General features: G+C 39.1%; 1 protein-coding gene across 1 annotated transcript in view; it reads right to left on the reverse strand.

Moving 5' to 3' along the window:
* The window catches only part of LOC134864651 (VPS10 domain-containing receptor SorCS1), a 157,209-nt gene that overhangs the window by 60,882 nt on the left and 70,813 nt on the right, over positions 1–25,514 (reverse strand). The window contains 1 exon segment of the mRNA XM_063883810.1: positions 16,902–17,001. Coding sequence (XP_063739880.1) covers positions 16,902–17,001 — 100 coding nt within the window.

Genomic DNA, 25,514 nt, shown 5'->3' on the forward strand with positions numbered 1-25,514 from the left:
CCGAAAATCTATAGATTACTGTCAAATTAAGTTAACTTTCTAAAGTTAGCGGCTAAGCTATCGCTACCGTCATTTTAATGAGTTCGCTAGCTAATATTAAGTTAATATTCACTTACCGAAAAAACTGCACAGAGCTCCCCTGAGATGGCCTGTTAGTACAATCAACAGCACAACACGACATGACTGTCAATATATAAATGTAAAGTAATAACAGCAAATAAAACAAATATGAGTTGCCTGACAAAAGAACACCACTACAGCCGAGCCTACAGCTACTCTGAATGAAATGAAATGTTGAAGGAGGTTGCAAGCGGCTGCACTGTCAATCAAAGTGTAACCACGCCCCTTTTATATTTATTAAAATAACATTAAAGAAAATAATTTCTCGGGAAAAAGAAAAATGGTGTGATGTGAAGCACCTTGAAAGCTATTTTTTCGAATAAAAAGTTGTGGATGCAAAATTTGTTTTAGGTGAGAAAAGTGACATAGAAAGTTGGTTACTTGCCCATTGAAAATACATGGGAATGGGCGGAGCTACGCATTGTACTGCAGCCAGCCACCAGGGGGCTCTGGACTAGCGCTTGCTTCACTTTTAACGGACGAACCTCTGTCCATCAATATATACAGTCTATGGACAATTCTTAGCTAATGGCCTCCATCAGTCCATTCTTTCATCCTTCCATCCATCCATCCATCCCTCCATCCATCCATCCATCCATCCATCCATCCATCCATCCATCCATCCATCCATCCATCCATCCATCCATCCCTCCCTCCCTCCATCCATCCATCCATCCATCCATCCATCCATCCATCCATCCATCCATCCCTCCCTCCCTCCCTCCCTCCCTCCCTCCCTCCCTCCCTCCCTCCATCCATCCATCCATCCATCCATCCATCCATCCATTAATCTATCCATCTAGCCATCTATCAATCCATCCATACATTCATCCACTCCTCCATTCGTATTCAATCGCATATTCGGAGGAAGGTGGAAGCAGTTCCAGCAGAGGGCCCCAAATTTCCCTTTCCCTGGCCACATTTACCAGCTATGACTTGGGAATTCTAAGGTGCTCCCAGGCCAGCATGGAGATATAATCTTAACCACCTGTTCCTGTGTCTGCCCCTCGGCCCCTTCCCAGCTACACACACATGGAACACCTCCCTATGAAAGGCACCAGATTGCATCCTTACTAGTTGCCAGAACCACCTCAAATGGCTCCTCAAACGCAATGGAGCAGCAACTTTATTCCGAGTTCTTCAGGTTGAACTTTTGACCTTATCCCTAGGGAGATGCCAGCCACCCTCCGCAGAAAACCTGTTTGAGCCGCTTATCATACCTGCGTTCTCGGTAATTCGGTCATTACCCATCCTTAATGACCATAGTGGAGATAAGCAATGAAGAGGGATAGATTTGCCTTCAGGCCCAGTTCTTATTTCATCACAGGCGACTGCAGTCTCAGTCTTCGGGCCACCTCACGCACCTCACGTGTCCCCTGACTCTTGAACAAGACGGCGAGATACTTGAACTCCTTCCCTTGGGATAAGGATTGATAGCCTAGAATTTGTTAAATATGGTTATGCAGAATAGGACATTAATAAGTGTTTTACAGTGAGTTGATGTGCTAAGGTTATGCATGCACTAGCTAATGGTCAAATGGGAAAAGTGTTATTATTTCTACCCTTTGGTAAAAGATGTAAATACTTCTGTAAAAGATGTAAATACTTTGTCTACTACTACAATTGCAGAATTATGAACTGGTTGTATGTGGTGAGCGGCAATACTGTAGGAAGTCAGAACAAGTCTGCAATTACCGCTCACTGTCAAAGAGTTTGTTGAAGTTGTATCTTGAAAGCATTGGTTTTGAGTCTCGTAATTGAAGCTAAAGGGCAGTATAAGGTGAGCAGGTCTAGCCCGGAGAGACTAAAGTACTCAGAGGAGGTTGATAAATGTCAGTAGAAACATGAGCAGGAGCGCCTAAAGGTCTCAACATATCCTGGTGCCATTGCCAACCCATTTGCCAAGAACCCAGCAAAAACAAAAAAAAGTCTCCAGCAAACCACAGCACCACAGACTGCCAGACTGTGTGTACCCGATTAGAACCAGTTTTTCCCAACACTTATCTGGTAACCATGCAATTGGTGTGTTGATACTGTTTTAGACATTGGGATGAAGACTAATGATTGTAATAAACAGAACGTTTGCAGAGACTTTGCCTAAAAATGACATTACTGCCCCTTAAAAATGCTGCCGTATCACAGGTCGTGCGCTATCTGGGAGGTGTTTCTGTAGCCATCGAAGCCCTTATTAACTCTGCTTGGGTTAAATCAGCTAGACTACCTTTATTCATTCTCAATACTCTCTTTCACTCTTTTAGATGATCTGATCAGTTGATTATGTGCAACAATATTTCACCACAATCATCGGCAATCATGTTCAACAATCAAACTTTAAATCTGTATTTCTCTCTCTTGCTGTTAGCTGTCTTTTTACGCAACACGCCACTCATTGACCTCTAGCCAACAGATCAAATCCCCCGGCGGAGCTCTTCAGAAGTCCCATCCTCAGCTAATTCTGTTATTTAACATCCTCTTCTTCCCATATTCAACTTACTGCTGCACCTCCCTTAATGCGCCTGTAGGCATTCCAAAATTAAGGAGGAAGGGGCTAAATACAGGAAGAAACCATCTTCATCCTTGCATTAGTTGGCCGCCTATTCTTCCACAAACAGGCAAAAACAACACACAATCCAGAATCTGTCACTGTAAGTGCGATGGTGAGTGCATTGTAATTTGCACTTGCAAATAGAAATTGCAATGAATAACGCTGCTTCCTGACTTACCCGCTCTCTCTGTCCATGAGGAAGCACAAGTAAGCAGGTGAATGCACTCAGGTAAAACCACCACTAACTCCACCACAATCTCCAGTGCAAGCCCACCACCAATACTGATAAGATAAGATAAGATAAAGGTAAGATAAGATGTACTTTTATTAATCCCTGTGGGGAAAATCAGTAGTTAAAGCAGCAACATACATTGATTGATACAGGTAAAAGTTATGTGCAGTCCGGGTTATTGTCAGTGAGTCACATGGTTAACCCCTTGTTGTGCAGCCTGATGGCTACAGGCACAAAGGAGTTTCCCAGGCGCTTAGTGCTGAGCCGAGGTGGGATGAGTCTGTGGCTGAACGTACTCGTCATCTTCACTAGCTCTGCATGGAGGGGGTGGGAGGGATGGGTTATCCGGGATACTGTCCAGTTTCCTCCTCATCCTCCCCTCAGCCACCTTCTCCAGATTTACCTCCAGCTACAGAGCTAGCTTTCCTCACAAGCTTGTTCAACCTGTCAGCATCCTTTTTGTTGGTGTTTCCCACCCAGTACTCCACTCCATTTTGTTGTTCAAGTGCACTCCCAGGAACTTGTAGGTGTTCACCACCTCTACATCCTCCCTGAGGATGAAGATGGGGGTTAGAGACCTCTTCATGCTCCTCCTGAAGTCCACCACCAGCTCCTTAGTCTTGCTGATGTTGAGCTGGAGGTGGTTGTTGACGGAGATGAAGGAGTCATCAGAGAGCTTATGTAGGTGGCATGACCCAGATTTGAAGCGGAAGTCGGAGGTGAAGGTGCTGGAGAAGTCGAAGAACAGGATTCTTAGTGAGGTGTGTGGCTTCTCCAGGTGTGAGTTTGCTCTGTGCAGCATGTAGATGAGGGCATCCTCTACACCAATGTTGACCTGGTAGGCAAACTGTAGAAGGTCCAGGGAGTCAAACACAAGGGGTTTGAGATAATGCAAGATCAGTCTCCCAAAGATCTTTATGATATGAGAAGTCAGAGCTTTTTACTAAGGAAAATGACAAAAATATTAACGCACAGTGACTTGGATAAGTAATTTTAATCTGATTACTGGTTTGGAAATAGTAACGCGTTAGATTATTCCGACGCACGACTTGAGCACTCGGGGGTTGGTGTTGTCTGGCCCCCTGGCCGTTCTCAAATTGATCTTCAACAGCTGATTCCTGACCTGTCCGGGGGTGATTATCGGAGGTGTGAAGCTGCTGGAAGTGTCACCCAAGAGTGGGGTTGAATGGGGAGAGGCTGCTGTCCCCTGTGGAGTGGTGTTGTGGTTGGAGAAGAAGTAGAAGAGGTGGGAAGGTGGGAAATGGTGCCAGAGAGTGAGGACCCCTGCTGTCCTGTTGAGCTGGAGATGTTGAAGAACAGGTTTGGCTCAATAGCACCTTGAGGACCTACATATGGCTCCTACATCCCTCATAAGATATATACCTTACCACGATAGGGTCCAATCAGCAAAGACTATTCACATCTCTTGGCACATGTCAATAAACATTATTTAATCAAAGAATGATTCCCTCCTAATGGCAATGCTTAACCCAAATGCATGTACTTGGGCACTTGCATAGTCAACGGCATAGTTGCAGCAGCTTTGTGTGCTGAACATCAAAATACACTGGAAACCTCTGAAGTGACAAGAGATAAACAATGTCCTTCAGCTGATAGGACACTTATAGATGACATCCTAATATCTGATTATTCTTTGCAGTCCTGAGTAAATCTGGAAGTGTACAGCAATGCTAAATGAGACAGTTTTATCTGGAAGAATATACAGTATCTGCACAAGTAATTTAGGATTAAGGAAGTGTGCATTTCAGTTAATACCATATGATGTCAAAAACATCTGTTGAAGACCTCATTGCATGATGTGTTTGTTTATGTCACTGATTTATTAGTTTAATACCAAATATACCTGTATGTGCTGTCAGCCGGCACTAGATAACATGGTTCAAATTAAGCTAAGGCTAAGAGACATAAGGGTAGACTAGTAGTATAACTTAACAGTTAATTGTGAGGCTATCCATGTGTATCCATGTAAAGTTTCTGCATTGACAGCAGGGAGAAAAACAAATTTCCCCATTAATATTCATGACAAATGCTACCGATCAAAGTCCGTCAATGCTATGTGATTCTACGGGATGGACATGAAAGTAAATATGGTTGATACACATTTTCCTAATTATGACTTCTCTCCCCCCAACTGTCTCATCCTCTGCATCGACCAGGTGCTTTCAACTGTTTGATCCGTCTTATTAAACTCAACTACTGACTCTTGATCGGAGGCATTTAAGCCCCGGCTAATTGAATGCTGCCTGACATTTTAGCTAACGCGGAGCGCTTCCAGACCTGACAAACAGCAACATGTCAGTTTCCGTCTTTCAGGATAATTGTGTTTCCGTTTCAGCTATTGCTCTCCTTATGGCTGTACATAAGTTTCAAGGCATGTATGAAAAATGTAGATTTACAGATCCATTTCTTGTGAATGAACAGAGACAACACAAACATTTAGATAATTAAGCAGCAGCTTCCCACTTTAGACATCTTGATCCACTTTGAGCTACGGATATAATGAATTCTTTACAGTGGCCATAAATAAATAACATACCAGCATGTGCCATTGTGTCGATGTTTTTATACTTTATGTTAGCAATGCATTTAGAGGGGGAATTCAGGTCCCTTATCCTGGCAGGTGCATTGAATTGTTTAGCTTTCACTCCTGCTGAGAAAGCGGGCAATGTCCCGTAAAGGCAAGTAAAAGAATAACGATGGCATCCCCGAGCTCACCTAAAGTTACCCATTCCATCTTCTTTAAAACCCTTGTTCCCTCTTCCATCTCTGTGTCTCACACTCTGTCATCCCGTCTCCGTCTCCCCCCATCTCTCTGTCCATCTGTATTTGTGTCTATCGGCCTGTCTCTCCTCCTCTGCCGCTGTGTCTTCTCACGGGCTCCTGTGCCGCTTCCCTCTGCTCATTGCATAGCCATTTGGAGACTGTGCCTCAGGGCTGACAGATGTTGCGTCCCCTCTAAGCACCACCAACTTCCAACCCTCCCCCCACCAACCTCCCCCTAAACCCCCACCTCGAACGAAACCATCATCCGTTAGCTTGTCCTCGATCGCGCTACCACCGCTGTGAGCCCACTGTTCCAGCCAGCAAAGCATGTCTGATTCACTGTGATTCATTTGGCATGCAGTGTGTCCTTAAAAAGCTGCTGGACATAGGGTCCTTTTAACTCCAATTTCCCTGCTTTGTCCCTCCGCAATGTGCAGTGAAAGGATGTGTTGATATCTTTATGTAATTCTTGCACCAGGTGGTATTGCTGCAGGTATGTAAGCATGTGCCTTAATCACACTCGACCTGTTTCATCGAGAACTCCAGCATGTAGCTGTTGGCTGGTTGATGCACCATTTTGTGTTCAAATCTGTTCAAAGTTCCACCAAAAAGTGATTTACCTTTCTGAGTTTATTATTGTATATTCCATAAATAAGCAGCAATTCTTATGTTGATTCCTTTAGTCCCAAAGTGTAATTTCCCCCCTGATTTGTAGTCATTGAAAATGCAGTACTTCTGTTCAGTTGAGAACAAATCTTAGCTGAATAACAGTCTTAAAGTGATCCATTAGCTGATGTGATGGAGAAATCTGAGAAGTTGTTTTTCTGATGAACGCAGTCATGCAGAAGGATTTCTTTCCCAACCTTTTCCCTTAAAGGACCCTTTTGCTATCATGGAGTAAACTGGTGACAAGTGACATTTTATGGATATTTTAAATTATACTCAATCAATAAGAATAACTGTCATAAACAACAGATTAATTGTATACAAACTGCAGGGAGGTTTTGTATGAGATTTTGTGTGGATATAAAGTAGTGCAGTGATAACGTATTTCTGAAGGCCTACCCCTAAAGATAGCATAGCAAGGCTTCCCTCAACAAAAAGCATGAGATTATCCCATTGGATTTCCGAATATTACAAAAAATAACTTATGTTTATGGAATGGATGTGCATCACTCAGCTAAAGGTGGATTTGTTTCGGCGTTATGACCTTTGGCAGTTCATTTTGTCACTTATTGGACAAAAGGGGGGGTAATAACTGACATATTATACTGTATGTCTTTTTTTAATCCTATTGATTGCCTGCTTAGAGATCACTTTTTCTGTTAAGTGTACCATTATTACATATTTTATAATGCTCAAACAATCATACATACAAATTTAGTGTTTCAGTTGTCTTTTTTACTTGTTAGTACTTTTATCTTTTTTTTTTTATTGCATACTTGGATTAGGACGAGGCTTTGTGAAAATTGCGGATTGTGATCCTCACCGTGCCCTTATCCCATTAATCTTCCTAAACAGTAATTCAAACTAAAATAGACAACAGTTTCATTAAGTTTACTTTATAGAATTGAAAGAAATCCTTGGATAGACCAAATGTAATTTATCTTACAAAAGGCCTCGCAACCCACCGTGATGCAGTGGTGGGAAGCCCACCTTGGAAAGCAGTGTTTTAAAACATTTTGCTTTTAAAGTCCAAAGCGGGATATGACATATTATTAAGAAGCCTGACATATAACAGTAATTGTCCACTCATTACTCAATGTTGGTTTGGTAGTACACAGTATCTTGATTTTAATGAATAGTTTTGATCTCTACGTGATTTAAATTACCTTTACTATTTGGTCCTTACATCTGGTCGAAAAAGCTGTTGCGAAAAAACAATACAAATAGGTTTCAATCATTGCAATCATGTGAACAGCATGGCCTAGATGCAATTCATATTCCCCAGCAATATGAGGCACTCAACCTTTAAAATACATTGGAATGAAACACCTAGAGTACTCTATTTCTATTATTTGGGCGATGTATGTAGTAATACAACATTTTAATTTGTTTTGGGATGTTTTATTCATTCAATCTTAGGTTTAAAGGTCACCCTTTAACATGTTTATTGCTTATCATTATGTTAGCAGTGTTTGTAAAATATTTTACACGAGAATCTTTGAAATCTCTCTCCTTTTTTTGCACTTACCTACTTTGAGTTTGACATATTTAATCATTACAAATCCTCTCAATAAGATTTCCAAAATGCTCCAACAAAGTTTAATTAAGGCTCTTATCGGAGTAGGCATTTGTACTTGTCAAAGTGAAAGAGTAAGTGTTATCAGAAACATTAACCATGGTTTGTTCTATTGAAATATCCCAGCATGCCCTGACAGCAAAACAGCATGCACAACATCAGGACACTGACAGGAACAAAAACAGCTTAATGACTAAATTCAGAATTCATTCACCTGCTTTTCACACTGTGAAGTCAAAATGTCTCGCATGGAAATACAGCTCTGGAAAAAAACAAGACACCACCCAAAATGTTTCTTAGATCTTTATCCCTACAGGTATGGCAGACATTCCAGGGTCTGTTGTGTGAAAGCACAGATCAATGTTGTCAGTAGTTTATAGAATACAATAACAAAATTCATATTTCTTTTCTAGACCTATATGTCAAAACAGAATTGAGAGAAAATCAGTGCCTGTTTTTGATACTGTTCATTGCTTGTATTTTTAACCCTTTAACATATTTATATGTAGTTATTATTTCTCAGTTAAGAAGCTTTCATTGGTATTGGTGGGGTCCATATTCCCCGAGCTGGATAGCATACAAACCACCTAAAAACTAACAGAAATCCCTAGATGATAAATATTTTAGCATACTTGACATGATATGCAGTTCAAAGTATAGATTAGCCAACTTGCCAAGCATTAGCATGCTAATGTTACAGTTGTTAAGTGTTGATGTCATGTGGCATTATGAACTGTTCATTTAGATTTAGATTAGATGTATTTGAGCATTTTCAATAACACATTTATGTAAGACGCGTTTCACAAGTTCAACACTGGTAAACACCATTATCAACCCAATTTAGTCTCATGATTGAAAGTAAATCATTTATTTATTGTTCATCCTATTGATTGCATGCATTTTTGCAGCAATACCATTTAACATATTAAATTAACTTAATCCTTCTCAGTATAGCAGTCCAACACTACCGAGCTGAATTCAAACTTCCTAAGAACTAGTTCCTGTCAGCTCTACTTTGAAATAAATTCTTCCATAGCATGCTAACATGCTTAAAACATGCTAATATACCATATCATAGAGCTGTAAAAATACTGACAGAACTGGTTGTGTTACTAAAGTTAGGCATTAGCATGTTAACATAACAACACTGCATTATTAAAAGGCTAACTTAGCATTATTATTGTTAACTTATTTAAAGCTAGATGTCATATGGCATTATTAAGTGTTTATTCAGATATGTTTTGGAGCTTTCTAAAAAAACATAACAAAACACTGTTGTTCAGAACTGGGAATTAGCATTATTAACCCAATTTAGTCTCAGGATTTAGACTAAATCAAAGCATGTTTCTGATACTATTGATGGCCACCTGCTGAAAGAGCCCTTTTAAACATGCATATTTAGTTGTTCCCTTTATTGCAGTGTTTGTTGTTGTTGGTCCACATAGCTGGATTCAGATTACCTTACTACAAGGAAGCAACACGGATCAAGGAAATTATGTGTTGCTGAAATCCATCATAATTTTGTCTCAGTATCACTACATTAAATCTCAATATAGCATTATTTATTTTGATGCTCCTATCTCTGTATCAGAGCTCTATAGAGTAACTACAAATTCCAACAGAACATCGTTCTGCTACCCAACATTAAAAGTGTTCATCTGGAAAAAATGCTGGGTGACTTTATTGTAAGGGAGGAAACACATTGTAATTGCCAGGAACCATTAATCCAAATTAATTTTAAGAAAATGTTGCAAGCATGTAAAAAAATGAATGGAAAATATCCAAACAAAGGCAAATATTGGGAACCTTTAAAAATCGATACAAATATCATAAACTGAGAGATATCAAACCTAACCTTCGTGTCACCTCTGTGTTTGTTTGAAGTAGTTGGATCATTTTGTGGTCTTTTTTTAGATGGATACTTTCTGCTGAACTTTTCTTGTCATTGCCATTTTTAAGGACATTTTGACGACATGAAATATTCAGTTCACTTTAAAGTCTGTGCTTGTATCCCAAAGTGAGACAATAAACTGAAGTCTTTGAAGCTCGACAGTGGGGAGGCCTTTTCTGAGGTGAATTCATATTCCACCCACCTGCCTGTTGTTGCTGTCTGAGCCACACAAGGCCGTAATTGTTTCTGAATGCCACGCATGCAAACACGTGAATGCACACTCCAACACACACAAGCGAGGTCTTTGCCGAGAAAACACTTGAGCCCAGTGATTGTTGTTTAAGTCAATACATTCTTGAGAAAAAACACTTCTGTATTCCTAAAAGAGAACTCACAGACAGAGGGCAGAGAGCAGAGACTGAATCTATCTGTCACTCATATGCTTCCTTTGGAATATTCTGCTTTGTTTTCTAACCATTAGAGGCTTTACCCATTTGTATGAGGCAGTGGGTTGTTGTTTTTTAACCAGTACTCAACATACCCAGCCATTTACTGTAATAATGGGCTCTCACACAAAATTTCAGTCTAAAACCAAAAATAATTCCCCCTAATGTGTACTGGAAATGTGTTCTCTCATGTACAGGCTCAGTATGAAGCCACAATATGAAAATTGGTGTAATTGCTGTGTCGTTAGACTGTTCTCTTCATGGGTGACCCTGGTGTCATCGCTCTACTTTTTTGCTTTGTGACTCTACATTTTCTTTTCCTCCCCCCTATCCACTTTGTATTTGCTGTCTTTCTCTCATTTCCACTCACTTTCTCGTTTTCCCTTTGCTGTTTCTCCCTCCCTCTCGGTCCTCCAGTGCTTTACTCCAGCGGTTCCCAAACTTTTTTTGCGGCGCACCCCCTTCTACGTCCCAACCGGGTTGACACCCCCCCCAAAAAAAACCAAAAATAAATAAACGCAACAAAGCTTTGTTTTATCGCAATATAAATAACTTTGTCATGAGACGTTCCCCTTGACAGTTTCCCTGATTTCAGCCAGTTAATCTGAAAGAATGAATGAAACGAGTTGGCGCGCATATATCCTAGCCTACAGTGAAGCGTAGAAGACAGCGGCTGTCTTCTTCTACGTTTCTATCAAAAACTAATAAATTATAGTTTTTTTATTTAAAATAAAAGGGATTACAAAGGAAACGTTTATTGTTCCTGTTTTTTATTGTAGCCTATGGAAAAATCCCACTTAAAAAACAACACTGTGTAATATTTTTATACCAGACCACCATTACATGTTTCATCTCGCGCACCACACTTTGGGAATCCCTGCTTTACTCCATCCCCTGCAGCCACAGAGGCCTGATTTACCTTCACTATTGGTGAAGAGAGGGGCTTTTGTCTGCCACCAACAGCAATCTCATGGCGTCATGCCGGGGGTGACAGCAAGAGTGGCCAACCTGTGGTCCCTGCTACCTAGTGTGTGATTGGGACAAAGTGCAAATAGGTTCTTTGTGTGTGTGTGTGTGTTCAAGAGTCAGAATCTGTTTATGTGTATTCCTTTTAATTGGTTTAATGTAACACTGTGTCTGTCACTCATATGTCAATTAAGGCTGAAATTTCAACAACTGTTGGATGGATCTCCATTAGTTTTGCTGCCCACATTAATTGTCCTCACAAATTGTTGGTGGGACAAGGAACAATGACTGATTACAAAGGGACAGCGGTAGTGCTGTGGAATTGTCTGTGTGTGCCTCTCCCAAATGAGCTGAACCCTGTTAAGCAAGTTTTAAGGGCAGCCATGTTGTGGAGACACAGAAGGCGAAGAAGCCCTGCCCTTTTGTTGTAACCTTCCTGTTACATTCAGGGTCAAATTGACCCATTTTAAAGTTTGAAAATCTAGGAAAAATACATAAAAGATTTTTTTTGGCTGTTTTTTGGTATGAAACTTCTTCTGCTTGCTTTATTTATTACCCCCCCCCCCCCCCTCAATGCTACAACCTTGTGCGGGAACAGCACACACACACACCTGTATTAGCCTCGGGTCCCGAGCATCCTGTATGTAATGTAAATGTGTAGGGGGGGTGTACAACGTGTGTACATTGTTTAAATGTGTAATGATATATATTCTTCATAGTAAATGAGCCAAGGCCATTGATTCTGAGTTTGAAACAATAATTAATTGTATCATTTTTTGATTGGGAAAAAATGGGGGTCCCACAGACCCGAACACCATAATTTGACCCTGAACAGAAGAGGTGTCTCATCTCTATTTATCAACATCGCCTGATGTATTTCATATCTAGTTTTTTCTAATTCACAGAAAAATGTGTTTGAATGTGTATTTTTTGACAAAAACGAGTGAATTATCCTAATGGAACCACGATCTGTGAGAGGTGAATAACAAAATTGCACTAAATATTGATTGAATTGATAGTAATAAGAGGTACAAAAAATGTACAAACAAAAACATCTGGATGTTGGGGTTTCTGACAATTTTTGAATAATTAAACATGCACTGGGTCACATTGACCCAGGAATATTTTGGCTGTTACAGAAAAACGAATGTAACAGAAGGGTTAAACAAGGCAGATGTGTGCAGATCCTTTAAAAGGGTTAATCCACAGAAGGCTCCGGGACCTGATGGAATCCCTGGCCGTGTTCTCAGAGTGTGTGCTGTTCAGCTGGCAGAGGTGTTCAAAGACATCTCCAACAGGTCACTGCAGCAGTCTGTAGTCCAAGACCGCCATCAGGTTGATCACCGTCAGCGAATCTTACAATTGATTTATCAAAATGATTATCACTGTTAGGAATATTTTCCTTAGGTGGTTAACCTTTGACAAAGTTAGGATTAGGGTTAGGGTTATTCATCATTTTCTCCTTCCTCTGTCTCTATTTCCATGGCATAGTTAATTGGCCTTGGGGTTGCTGTAATCTCCCTTAAGCAGGGGCAGCTTGGGTGCATTGTTGATGCCAGTCTATGACCGAGCACAAGCTGACATGAGATAGTTCATTGTTTAGGGACATCTAGAAGCCCTTCTTATCTGGAAAGTAGGTTCCCTGGCGTACATACTTTTGCCATGTACAGCAGCTCTAGTTAGATTCAGTGTCCATATTTGTTTAGTCTGGCGACTGAAGAATGTCGATTGTCCATTTGGAACTAGTTAAAACCTCGACTTGAAGTAGAGATCTTCTAGAATTCGATTCCGTGTTGGAGGCGAGGCCCCGTTCATTTCTATAAAAGTTGCTCAGTGTCACATGAGGCCAAAAACGGCCTGTCTTTATGTACAAAACGTATGCAGATCAACTGGGGTATTGGGCCCATAGAGCATGCACACTTGAATTGTCCTTAAGCCCCGCATCCAAGCAGATGCATCAGTGTTCGTCTCGGTTCCATCAAATTAATAGAGATGAAAAATATATTTAGAGATATTAAAGTGTTTGTAGTGTGAAGTTGATTTACTTAAAAAAAAAAAAAATGATATAAGCTGATTTACAGATGTGTGCTCCAGTATAGGTCAATGAAAAAAAAGTATTTTAGGGCCCAAATGACATCACAGGCTTAGGCTGAATTGTAGTACCACTGGTTTGCATCTACACAGATGTTGGGGCTTGGCTATAGCAGATGGTACAGCAGTTTAACGTTTTTTTTTTTTTTTTCCAGCACTCCAGTTGATAACAGGATACTTCTAAAATGATTTCCTGTTAGTATTTATTTGAAACATATGCTTTCATAGCATGCTAACACGATAAGAACATGCTAACATTCTAAACAATAGCATCGCACATGTGTGCTATCGTAATGTTAGAGCTGCATATGTTACCAAACTTTATATTTTAGCATTAGCATGTTAACATAACAGGAATACATTTTTGACAGGCAAATTAAATGCATTAAATGTGATTTAAGATTTGGTGAAAGGAAAACATTTTTGCATTTTAAGCTAAACAATTTGCGTCAGCTTTCACTACAGACTTTCACTACAGACTTTGGCCATACAAACAAGGATTGTTTTATGGCTTTCAGGCATTAACCCTAACCATAAATGAGAAAAAAAGAGTTCTGAATACAACAGTAGATGTGGATTTTAAAAACGTTTTACAAGGTAAAAATGGGTAATTACCACCATCCACCCAATGTTGTCTCAGCTATATTTAAGCTTATCTTGTCAGGATCAGCTCAACATTATCATACTTAAATCACTATCAGAATAGCAACGTTGTCTCTCTATTTCTCATTCTTCAAACTGTTTTTTAAATTGCATGTAATTATCATTGCCTCATGGGGTTGCTGGTGAATTGTACTGTTCATATTTTTACAATTGTCAGGCATTCTCAACATGGAGACCATGTATGTGCAAGAGAAATAAGACCCATAGAGGTAGTGTTAACATGTGTGAGACAAAGATAATTGGAATGCTTGCCTTTGTGTGAATGTAAATGAGGGTGATAGGAGAAAGACGCGAAGATGGAGACAGACACAGGCAGTCTCTGTGTGCATATGTAAGAGGCTGATGGTTTGAATGTGTGTCTGTCATTTTATTTGTATTCTGGAGTGTATGTGAAAGATATTAACAACCTGTCAAGTTGTTCGCAGGTCTTCATCGGCAGGTTGTACAGACTGTTTAAACTGAGTCTGTGTGTTGTTCAGCTGGCTCGTTTCCTGTAGTCAAAGGCTTTTGTGTTGGTCCCATTGTCTTCAGGGTTGCCTCAATTCAAAAGCTTCAAAAATTCTTCACAGATTTTTTTCAATTTCCTACAAAACTTGCATTGTCAATTCCAACTACAAGTATACCGTATCACCCATTGCAAACTGGAAACCCACCTGTTTTGGCTGCAAATTGGCCAATAAAAACTAAGAGAACTCATTTCTATTTGTAGCACTTTCAAATGTTTGACTTACTTCAAGACAATGAAGTAGCAATTATAATTATCTGCCTTTTTAAAGATAATGTACTTGAAGGATTCTTCCTGATTAGACTTTGTATCTCGATGGTTGATTATACTTATTGTATGTTGCATTGGATAGAAGCATCAGCGAAATGGAAATTAAAGGTAATGCTTACTTGGACCTTATTTACTGTCATTGTTTCTGTGAGTGTCTTTTATGAACCAAACAGGGACATGGACAAAGACTTAAAAAAAGACAAAAAGAAAACAATCTTATTGTCCGGGGCTGTTGTGGACTAGAGTAATTTCATCCTTATGAAACTGAGGAGAAAAAAAAGGTATCATTACCAACATTGACTATGTCCTCTGTCTTATTTTTTACAAGCCAGCCTAAAAACCTTGCCTTTTGTAATCTCTTCCCACTCTGTTCAAGTTTTTAAAGTCCATTGTTGAACAGTGGCATTCATTTTGTTCTGTCCCAAGTATTTAAAAAGACAGGTTACTATAACAAACAAAAAAAGGGTCCAGAGCTAAATGTGAACTGTTGCAATATAAGTGTTAGGGTTAGGTTCTAGGCCCCTTTGCTTAGCATGTGCCATTGGGACTTCCACCAGATAAAATGGATTGCTGGACAGTTCCTTTAGCCAAAGTAGTTCATAAGGTTGTTAGTGTTGGCAGATCTATAGTTGAAGGCAAACTATTCAAACATAACAACTGAGTAGATGTGGTTGATTGAGAATGGACAAATAAACTGTAGATTAAAGGGATAACAAAATACAAAAAGTCGCAAGGGAAAAACCACTGGCTGTGTTGGATTGCGTTTTGTCATTCACTTTTATTGACACATGTGACAGATGTGCCACCATTTAGAGTGCAACAACTAGTGGTTGTATTACTTCACAAGGAAGACATGCAGGAATTGGCACACACTTCAATATTATATATATATATATATATATATATATATATATATATTATTATTATTATTATAAAACAATTTGTTATTATATATAAAGTACACAGGCTGACAAGGTCCTCTTTCTGAGTACTAATGCGTCATTTTGCCAACTGGGAACTCTGGTGGAACATTTTCATTACAATAATAAGGAACTTCAAACACTTGCATTACTTTGTAAGAAGACTGAACAAACACTTTCCAAATAACAGCAGGTCACAAAAGGCTTAATACTAAATAATTAATTCAGAAATTGTTTTGCTTTGAATCCAAAGGCAGCTAGAATTACGTTTTCTTATCCTGGTAATGTGCAAGATTCCATTGGATTTGCAGTAGCATGTTATATGTTTTCCGTCCCTATACCCTACAGCTGTGAAGAAATGCAGACATAATTCCCGTACATTAAACACAAATCTTACCTTTTCAATGCTTCCATCAGCCTGGCACGCCAATAAGTTAGTTGTGCTAATTGTTGTTTACGCTAGTTTCCACGCAGAACTAATGCTTGTTAAATTTGGTACCACATTATGTGTGTCAGTCTACATAGCATGTAATCTGTGTGTGGCTGTGTGCACCCCTGTACTCGTTTTGACATCCAGGCTCCCTGTTAAGTCCCTATTGTTATTTTCCACCCACAATCAGCATCTCATCGACTGGATTTACACCTTTACCTAACCTAAGGGATGAATCACTGACAGCTACTCCTAACTGGATCCGGTGGGTGACCAGGGTTAAACTGAGGTGGGGCTGAATTTCATAATCATTATTAGATACTAATTAACTCAGAGGAAATGACCCTTCCTGATTAGCGTCATGTAAGGGGAGGAAGGTGAGTCTGTGGAGTTAACGGAGACAGATGGTTCTAAATGTCAATTCAACCAAACCTGGGAAAATGTTACGGCAAAGCATGAAGGAAAATATGAACCTATCTGTCTAGGTCATAATGGATTTAGCCTAGTTCCAAAAAGACAGAAATAGTTGTGAAAAAATAGTCAAGCTATATTAAAAGTATTTTCTTTGCTACCAGTTCTGTCTACATGGATTATGTTAATAAATAACCTACTGTTCAAAGCATCTTACTGACATTGCAGAAAGTTACAGGAAAAGACAGACAGGCAAACATAAAGAGAATGATGAGTCATGCCTGGATTTGACTTTGCACAGACCAACAGTGAGGGAAACAACAGCAGTGCAGACAATCAGGGCAATGATCAAATTTGAAGCAAATAAGACAAAGATTAACATTACCTTTCTCTTGTTGTTTGGGCTCACGTACAAATAACTCAGTATTGTCTTTGCTCCCACTTTCTCATTAAGCTTCTGGTACGTTGCTCCGTAGTCAGTTGACCTGAAATGTAATCAGAAAGGTCTGATGAACACTTGATGAATTACTTGTTGCAATTAAAATTCCCCCCTCCCCCCCGAGAATTCAGTGGCAGAGGGGAAAGAGCAACGGCATTATTAAGTCTCTTTTGTGTTTAACGCAGCGACATGAATCCCCAAGGAAAACAGCGGCCACATGATTGTGGTCAGTGTGTGGGGACTTCAGCTGCTGAACACAAACAACACTTAATAAAAGCACATTTTTATCCAGATGTTCATCATTTGGATCATCAGTGTGATATATATTTATATATATATGCAACCATGCAATCACACATCATACTGAAAGAGAAATGCTACTAGAATTATAAATTCACTATTAGGAAAACATAATAAATTAACTCTACAGGTAGTTTTTGTGCTATTCATGCAGAAGAAAAAAAACATTGAGACGACAGGACAGTTTTCGACTTTTTGCTCACTTGCTGACTGCAGCAAAAAGTGGTGTTAGTGTTACTGAGTAAGTTAGAAATTCGTGTTATTCTGGATTAATACCTCATTATAAAACATTTGCTGCTATATTACTTGTCCTTTTTCTACAATTTAAGTGGCTCAATTTAATAATTGCATTGTGAAATGGACAGATTATAAGGCAGGTTGATTAAACACCACAGTGCACACAAGCCAAGGCATATTGTAACTGCTGGTGAAAATAATCACATTCAACCAGGGAACCAAAGAAATCTGGATACAGCATTGAAGGCATGACCCCGTTCATTCCTGTGACATTTGCTCAGAGGTGCATAAAGTCAAAAATGGACTAACTGGAGGTACAAACAGCCCAGTCTTGGGCCCATAGAGCATGCGCACTAGAGTTTTCCATAAGCCCTGTCTCTAATCCACTGGTCTTGGCTCAGTCAAATTAATGGACAGGGTAGATAACTTATTCTTTATTTTTCTACTTTTAGTGTTTAAAAACATTTAGGCACCAATGATTTGAACAAAGACTATTCAAGTGTTTGTACTGGCTAGTTGATTTACCTCGAAAATGTATTCCCTTGAATTAAAGAAGTCAATGGGAAAGTCTTTTGGTCCCAATGAAGCAAACATATTATTTTATTCGGTTAAGAAAAGGCTTACAATATCTAAAGCATCTGAGAGGATAAGCAAAAATAAAAACAGCATAACATCCCAGTAAAAGTGGGCTTGCGTGGAGGAGCAGACATAGGTACTTAAATTGACACAAATACAAACAAGGAATTTAAAAGTATGACATCAAGAAACAATATGTACCCAATGAAATGTATATTATCTGTGTAGAAATTATGACGGTAAAATGATCAAATCGTCTGGTTTTTTTTCATCTTTCCGAAGTGGTTAAAGTCTGAAGTTTTATGCAAACACAGTGGTTTGTGTGATAACTACACAGTATCTTGTTGTTGATTGTCAAATGATTAAATGACAGATGATTATATGCAAGTGTTCAAATTAGAGGCTACAGACAGTACACATGGCTGTCGTGCTGCCTAAAGATAACTTTAATGAGCTCTTAAGTCTGTCGTGAAGATTAAAAGCAGCTTTGCATGACAGAAGCAGCTAACAATCACTCATTAATCTGCATGTGTACTCACTGCTTGGAAAAACACCAAGATATAGTTTTGTGCAGTCAAGAGGTTGTTTAAGGCTGTTAAATCTCATGCAGATGATGTCTTTTTTTGTTTTAAATGTAGGCGACAGGAAACTGAATACCTTTCATCTAAAGTAAATAAATACATGAGAAGAATCGGCTCAAGCATATCATTAAATTCTGAATACACAAATTACTTTCATTCTAAAAGACCTGAAGTGTTATTCATTATTATTCAATTAATGCTCACACATATGTTATGTCTCTGCCACATGCCCAAGCATAGGTTAGCTGTCAGCATATGTTTATAAGCATGGGATTTGACCCTAATAATATATTCAGGGTAAACTTCATGGCACATTCTGTGGGGTATCAAGCTCGAGCTACCTTTACTAACATTTTTCTAACTTGAATGGTAAGCAGCGACACTTTATTCTTTCCGTGACTTAATTTGCATAGAAAAGAGTGATAAACCAGCTATAAACACTTAAATCAAGACCAGCTTTGAATGAAAGCTTAAATATTCAAATGTTGGTCAAAGTCCTAATGCAAAATTTGTGTTCTGTTGAAATTTAGCATTTCAGACCCTCTTCTAAATGTTTGAGTGATGTGAGCTGTCAGGTCTAATTTATTTTGAGCGGTCTGAGGCTGAGCTCAATGAGCTTTTCTAATTTCACATGGAGATAGAGAAAAGCCCAAAGCATGCAAATCTTAAAAATGCAGCAAAGATGCCGCAGAATTCCTTGTGTGACTTCAAATGAAGCAATCATTCACACAGATGGATGGTTTTTTTTTTCACCTTCTTTCATTGTAGCTGTAAAATCCAGACTAAGTCTGTGTTTGAAGGGTTCTGATGGAGATTACTGAGAACTTCATGCTTGAAGTTTTACAAACAGCCATGGAAATAAAGATATATTCACTGGCAAATGCGTTTCGTTTACCAGCCCTAAAGGTTTTTTCCTGGTGAGAAAATACATTGCCGACAGGCGAGCTCCGCTGGATCAGTCCGGTATAATTCATCAGGAACCATCAACAGCCAAGACCATGGGAAAATGACATCATCAGGCTATTGATCGGCTCCTTAGAGGCCCTTGTCATAGAATCACTTGATTTAGGGGCCAATGACTTATTTTTAGTGTCCTAGCAACTTTCAACTTGAACCAATAAAAATGGCCAACCCCAGCAGGATTACATTAAATGGAAAAAGACAGTTTGTCAAGGACGATGATTCTGAGTGAAAATGGTCTGCTTGCTCATGGCTTTTGATTGCCTATTCAGTGGATATGTGTTGTTGCAAAATCCTGCTTAGACCACACTGCTGTGATTTTAACCGTTGGGAGGATGTCGGCTTTACAAACGCCAAGGCTTCGAATGTCCATATTTTTAAACTACAGGTGAATCAATGAAACATTGAACAAGGACACAAAAAGTGTACCACTCCTTTTTACAGTGATATGGCTCACTGAGAAAAATGGTCTCTGGGTATGCTACGAGGAAGATTGAGCTATTCCCTATTAAAAATTGATACAATCCCTCACACACACACACTCGATATGAAGCTTAAAATAGATTGCAGTTATACCTTTACCTAATTTCCAGAGTTTACTTTTACGGTACATTGATATGCGGCAACAAAGCTGTTACATTCTCCATGGGGGCTTGATTAATCATAGTTCTGAGGGCGCAAGTTGCATGCATCTTGGTATAGTTACATATCGTCGATCATTGCATTAAATAACACTTATTATGTCCATTTTCAGGTTCATGTTTGTATTTTGTGCCTCTACTGTGCCATGTTCACATGCATTAATGTTCAAAAAGTGCTATATTTTCCTCATACTGTCTATGCTGTAGCAACTGTTTTCACCCTCTGTTTGAAACCAGAGCCAGAACAGCTTAGAGATGTGTCGGAACCTTAAGCATATCACGCACAATGTGTGGGAGCGCTAGCCAATAGAAGTGCACATTTTACATAGTGATGTCACTGTGTTACAGAAGTAAACAATAGGAGTGAAAACAAGGTGTTTTAGACCGGGGGGTAGTGTGTGGGAGTGAAACTCTCTATGAGAGGAATTTTAGGACAAAATAACACACTACAGGAAATTGAAAACCCCGAAAAGCATATAGGGCCCCTTTTAAAGTGCACAAAACACTAACAGCACTGCTTTAGACAGAAGTAATTTATGGAACCTTCAGCTAGCTCAGACATAGTATCTTGTGAATAGCATGCTAAGCCATACCCCTCCCTTCACATCCGCAATCCCTCTCTAATTCCTGCCCTTTAGGTTTGTTGGCGAACCCTCACTCAAAGCCAAAATTAGACTGGTGTATTTTAAAAAAAAACAAGGTTGGAGATTGCAACTGGGAAGAACGGGATTTCCCAATACCCTATAAGACAAGCTGCCTGATGAAATTGCCATGAAGAACATACACCCCATTCTCACCATTGTCTGTGGTCCAACACTAGCAATCAACTTACTTATATGCCATCTCTGTTTTCCAGCGATTTATCTTTACGTTTTCAGATGGTTAAAAAAAAGAGGAACAGAAGTTGTTTGTCTGTGTTTCCTCAACACTTCTTTATCGTCACATTTCTGCAACATCTTTACAAAAAGTTTCTGAACTCACCCAGTTAGATCTGAGAGTTCATTTTTTCTATATAAGTTACCTATCCACCAAATTCACATCAGTTCAAACATAACCCTTTGGAAATCCACAACCCAGTGCTTGGTTAGGTTTCTGGTTTGGCATTAGAATCAGGATCAGGAATCCTGTATTGCTCCTGCAACAGGTACATTTATGGCATTACAACAGCAAAGGTACAGTGCAGATTAAAGTTAAATGAGTTGACTTACATATTTAAATAAAAAAGGCAGGCACCCAATAGCATTAAAGCAATAAAATAAAGACCGTATTTAGCCTTGGCTTTTTAGTGAGGTTTGCCTCTAAAATTTGGTGAAGTGAAGTAAAAAAAATCAAGGTGGAGTAAAAACAAATGCAAGTCAAATCTTACCACTATAAGATACTTTGCTTTATATGCCTTTGGCAGAAAGCAATGATAGACAGGTTGACAGACTTGTGCATGCTCTTAATGCACCACGTGATTCCTAGTTATAAAAGTTTCAATCTGTTACCTCATGCTGCTATTCGTGGTCCCGCCAGGCGTAGAGGCCTAGTTTAGCCTTAAACTCCCCCCGAGGAGTGCAAGATTGCTGGAAGACTTATTGGCTATCTTAAATGCAGTTATCAGTTTCTCTACTGCTCTGTCTATCTTCCTGGCTGTAAATTGCCAACTAATGTTCTGCACTGTCATTATCCTCTTCGCTCTTTCAAATTGTATATCATCTGTTCGCTCATCCGTCTTTCTGTCAATCTGTCTGCTTACCCACATGCGCCTTTAATCATCCATCCATCACAAGTAGCTCCAATTCCTCATTAAATCAAATCAAAGGCAACATGTTTATAAAAAGAAGAAAGACATATCAGTAACAGATGCACCAATCATGGGTAAATGCCTCACCTGGGCCTCTATGAGGTCACACAATGCTAAATGTACAATGAAATTCTAGATGAAAAAAAATGATGGAGGCAACAACTGCATTGGACATATTCAAAACCATAAAATGACCACATTTTATAATGTGACAAAATAAGCTTTTGAGATTTTCCACACAATTAAACTTAAGTGATAGTCTCCTCAAATTGCTGTTACATGGCTCTGTACCTCGTTTCTATGTGCGGTCTATTTGGATAGCTTATTCTGCAGAGAAAGCCCGATGTTATTGCGTTGTCCTGCTGCTTCCATGTTTGATAATCCTCTCGGAAAGATGTTTGAGATTCTGAAAGCCCGTCAACTGGGTACTATTCCCTATGTTGCTCTTTTACTTTTTTGATGTTTAAGATGGCCACTTCCTTGTATTAATCATTATCAATCCTGTCAAGGGTAGGTCTTGGTGTCAATTGATTAAAAAACGTAATTACAATAACAGTTTAACTATATTATATAAGATGATTTCTGACTAATTGGTAAGAAGCCTTTTTAACAACACTTAACGGATAAACTCTGTATATGCCAGCACTCTCTGTTCCTACAGTGGGGACCGTTTCCACTATCTCCCACACCAAACCAAATCTACAAATGGTTATGAATAAAAAAACCTGAACCTCCTGTGAAACTTTAAGGAACTAACGCTTAACCGAGGTAATGATGGTTCTTACTGATGTCCAGTGATCTCCATTCACAGCATTACATGTAGCTTGCTCCAATTCCTCCGCTTTCTTTGCCTTCTCACTCCCATGCAGTTATTGCTAAAAATCTGTACTGGAAATGAAGTTTGGGCCTAATTTGCATTTTTCTTTTTTAATGCGTAAAGGTTTCCAGATGAATTCCAAGCGTTAACATTGATAGCCCTATAGTGTATATTTCAGCAAATATCACAAAGTCTTACATTCTGATGAAAAAAGATCAATAAAAAGAGCAAGGTTGGCTGGCACACATTTATCAAGTGCTACATACAAAATGTTTTAATGGGTCTAAAGTATAGTGCCTTAACATCCGTCCTTGGTAGCAGAAATTAAATGTTTAGAATTGCAAAGGGGTGCAAAGGCTAAACCTTAATATAAAGAACAAAAGCTAACATGTAATAACATCAGCTTTTTCCTTCCATATCCCCAGGACTGTTTTCTCCATCTATAGATTTGCAATAAAAAAAAAGTCAGTGGAGCTGAAACTCTACAAAGTCATAAGAAAAAGTAGACTTAAAGCTAAATGTTAACTTTGCCCTTTATTCAATTGTGCAACATTGAATTGGGTATTCTTGCAGTATGTTCACACACTTGGACAACCTACAAAGTCTCAACTTGTATAACGTTCAATAAATCTTTTACCTTTTTATTACCTCTTTCCCTTCTCGCTTTATATAGCTTTATAAAGACACATTTCCACACATCACATATAACATAAGCAGCATGAGCATCAGCTTGTTTTCTGCACTTCATTGAAGATACATGATGTGTATACCAAGTGAAAGACTCAAATCCAGGAAGCTATGTTTTTAGGGGCTGCACCGTTACATCAAATGGAAATCATCTAGCTGTCTTGTGCATTTTTTATTATGTGTCCTTTTCTTAATCCTGTCTGACATACCTGGTATGTTTTCAAAGTTTGGGGTCTTCAGTAGAATTTAAAAACAAATGTATGTGTTTGAATAAAACTTACCAGACAGAACAGCCTAGTAAGAGCACTATAAAAGTTAAGGTTTAAAATGTTTGAGCGGTCTTGAAGTATATTTTATGGTTTGTAGGTTTTCTTTTTGAAGTTATTCTTCTTGCTGACATATTTAAATTGATCTTTTAAAATATATTTACACTTTGGCCCTTCACATTTCAAAGATCAGTTGAAAAGATCACAAAGCTGCAGATCACAAGTGTTTAAATGTTAAACGGTATCTAAGGTGGTTAAGAAAAAACCTTTACTGGAGAAATATGGCTGTCAAAAATAATAATGTTTGACAATAGTTTGAGTTTAAAAGTTGCAGAGAGATTAAACTCCATCAAGTTGTTTCTTTCCTAATTCTGTACTCGTCCTTTCAACCTATTCTCCTATTCAAATATAGCGAAGTTGTTCTACAGTGCCAAATGCAGATTCATGAGATGAATCTACATTTGGCACTGTCCACTTTATTGTCAGTTTCCACATGTGTTATACATACATAAAATTGAAATTCAACACATTACATGTCACTTATTATAGTACTGATTACACTTTTAGAAAACAACTAGTGCAGGAGTGAGTACGTTAACACGGAAACAAGTTATCATTTAAGCCCTTCTGGTTCTCTCTCTCAAAGTTAATGTTTTTTTTATGTAATTTGAGATTAGATGCAAGAAATAAGGTCCATAGTTAACCAGTGATGTTACTTCCAAGTTTTTTCAATGACAAAAATCCCTCAGTAATTACCCCGCTCGTGAATGTCAATATGTCATAAGACAGCGGTTGCTAACAAGTAACTAAATGAGAGACTACTAAATGTCCTCACACCAAACATTAGCCGCCTTTAATAATGCGAACAGTTCTGCCCATGATGTAGTTGGTTTATAGTCTAATGCAGGGGTGACCTAACTACAGCCCGGGGGCCAACCGCTACCCTTGATCCATTGAAATACCCTTGAAATAAACCCTTCCTATTTCCCCTTGTTTTAAGCAATATGAGGCTTCTTCTGTTTGCTCATTTATATCTGAACTTATGAGGCAATATACCTCACTTCTAGTGAGTAGCCCAGCCGTTCTGTATGTGTCCCTCAGTGAAAAAGGTTTGGACACCCCTGGTCTAATGTTAGCTTTTTGTTTCTGGTGACCACATTTACTCTTCATAAATCATAAATAGTGTTAATATGTGGAGATTAACCTGCTGAACAACAGTAATTTTTCTGCAATATTCCAAAACTTTTTACCGCACCGTTGTGACGAAAAGAGAGTTGAGCCAAAAGGCAAAGCTCTCTGTCTACCGGGCCATTTTTGTTCCTACCCTCACTTATGGTCATGAAGGATGGGTCATGACCGAAAGAACGAGATCGTGGATACGAACGGCCAAAATGGGATTTATCCGCAGGGTGGCTGGCATCTCCCTTAGGATGCCACCTGGGCGCCTCCCTAGGGAGGTGTTCCAGGCACAGCCAGCTGGGAGGAGACCAAGGGGCAGACCTAGGACCAGGTGGAGGGATTATATATCTTCGCTGGCCTGGGAGCGTCTTGGAATCCCCCAGTCAGAGCTCTCTGCTGGAACTGCTACGCCCGCGACCTGGCCACGGAAAAGCGGGAGAGGATAGATGGATGGATGGATGGATGGATTGATGGATGGATGGATTCCAAAATTCAATCGAAAAATCCTATTGCTTTTTTGGGATAGAGC

The sequence above is a fragment of the Eleginops maclovinus genome, chromosome 5, assembly GCF_036324505.1.
Source record: "Eleginops maclovinus isolate JMC-PN-2008 ecotype Puerto Natales chromosome 5, JC_Emac_rtc_rv5, whole genome shotgun sequence".
In the NCBI taxonomy this organism is placed as follows: Eukaryota; Metazoa; Chordata; class Actinopteri; order Perciformes; family Eleginopidae; genus Eleginops; species Eleginops maclovinus.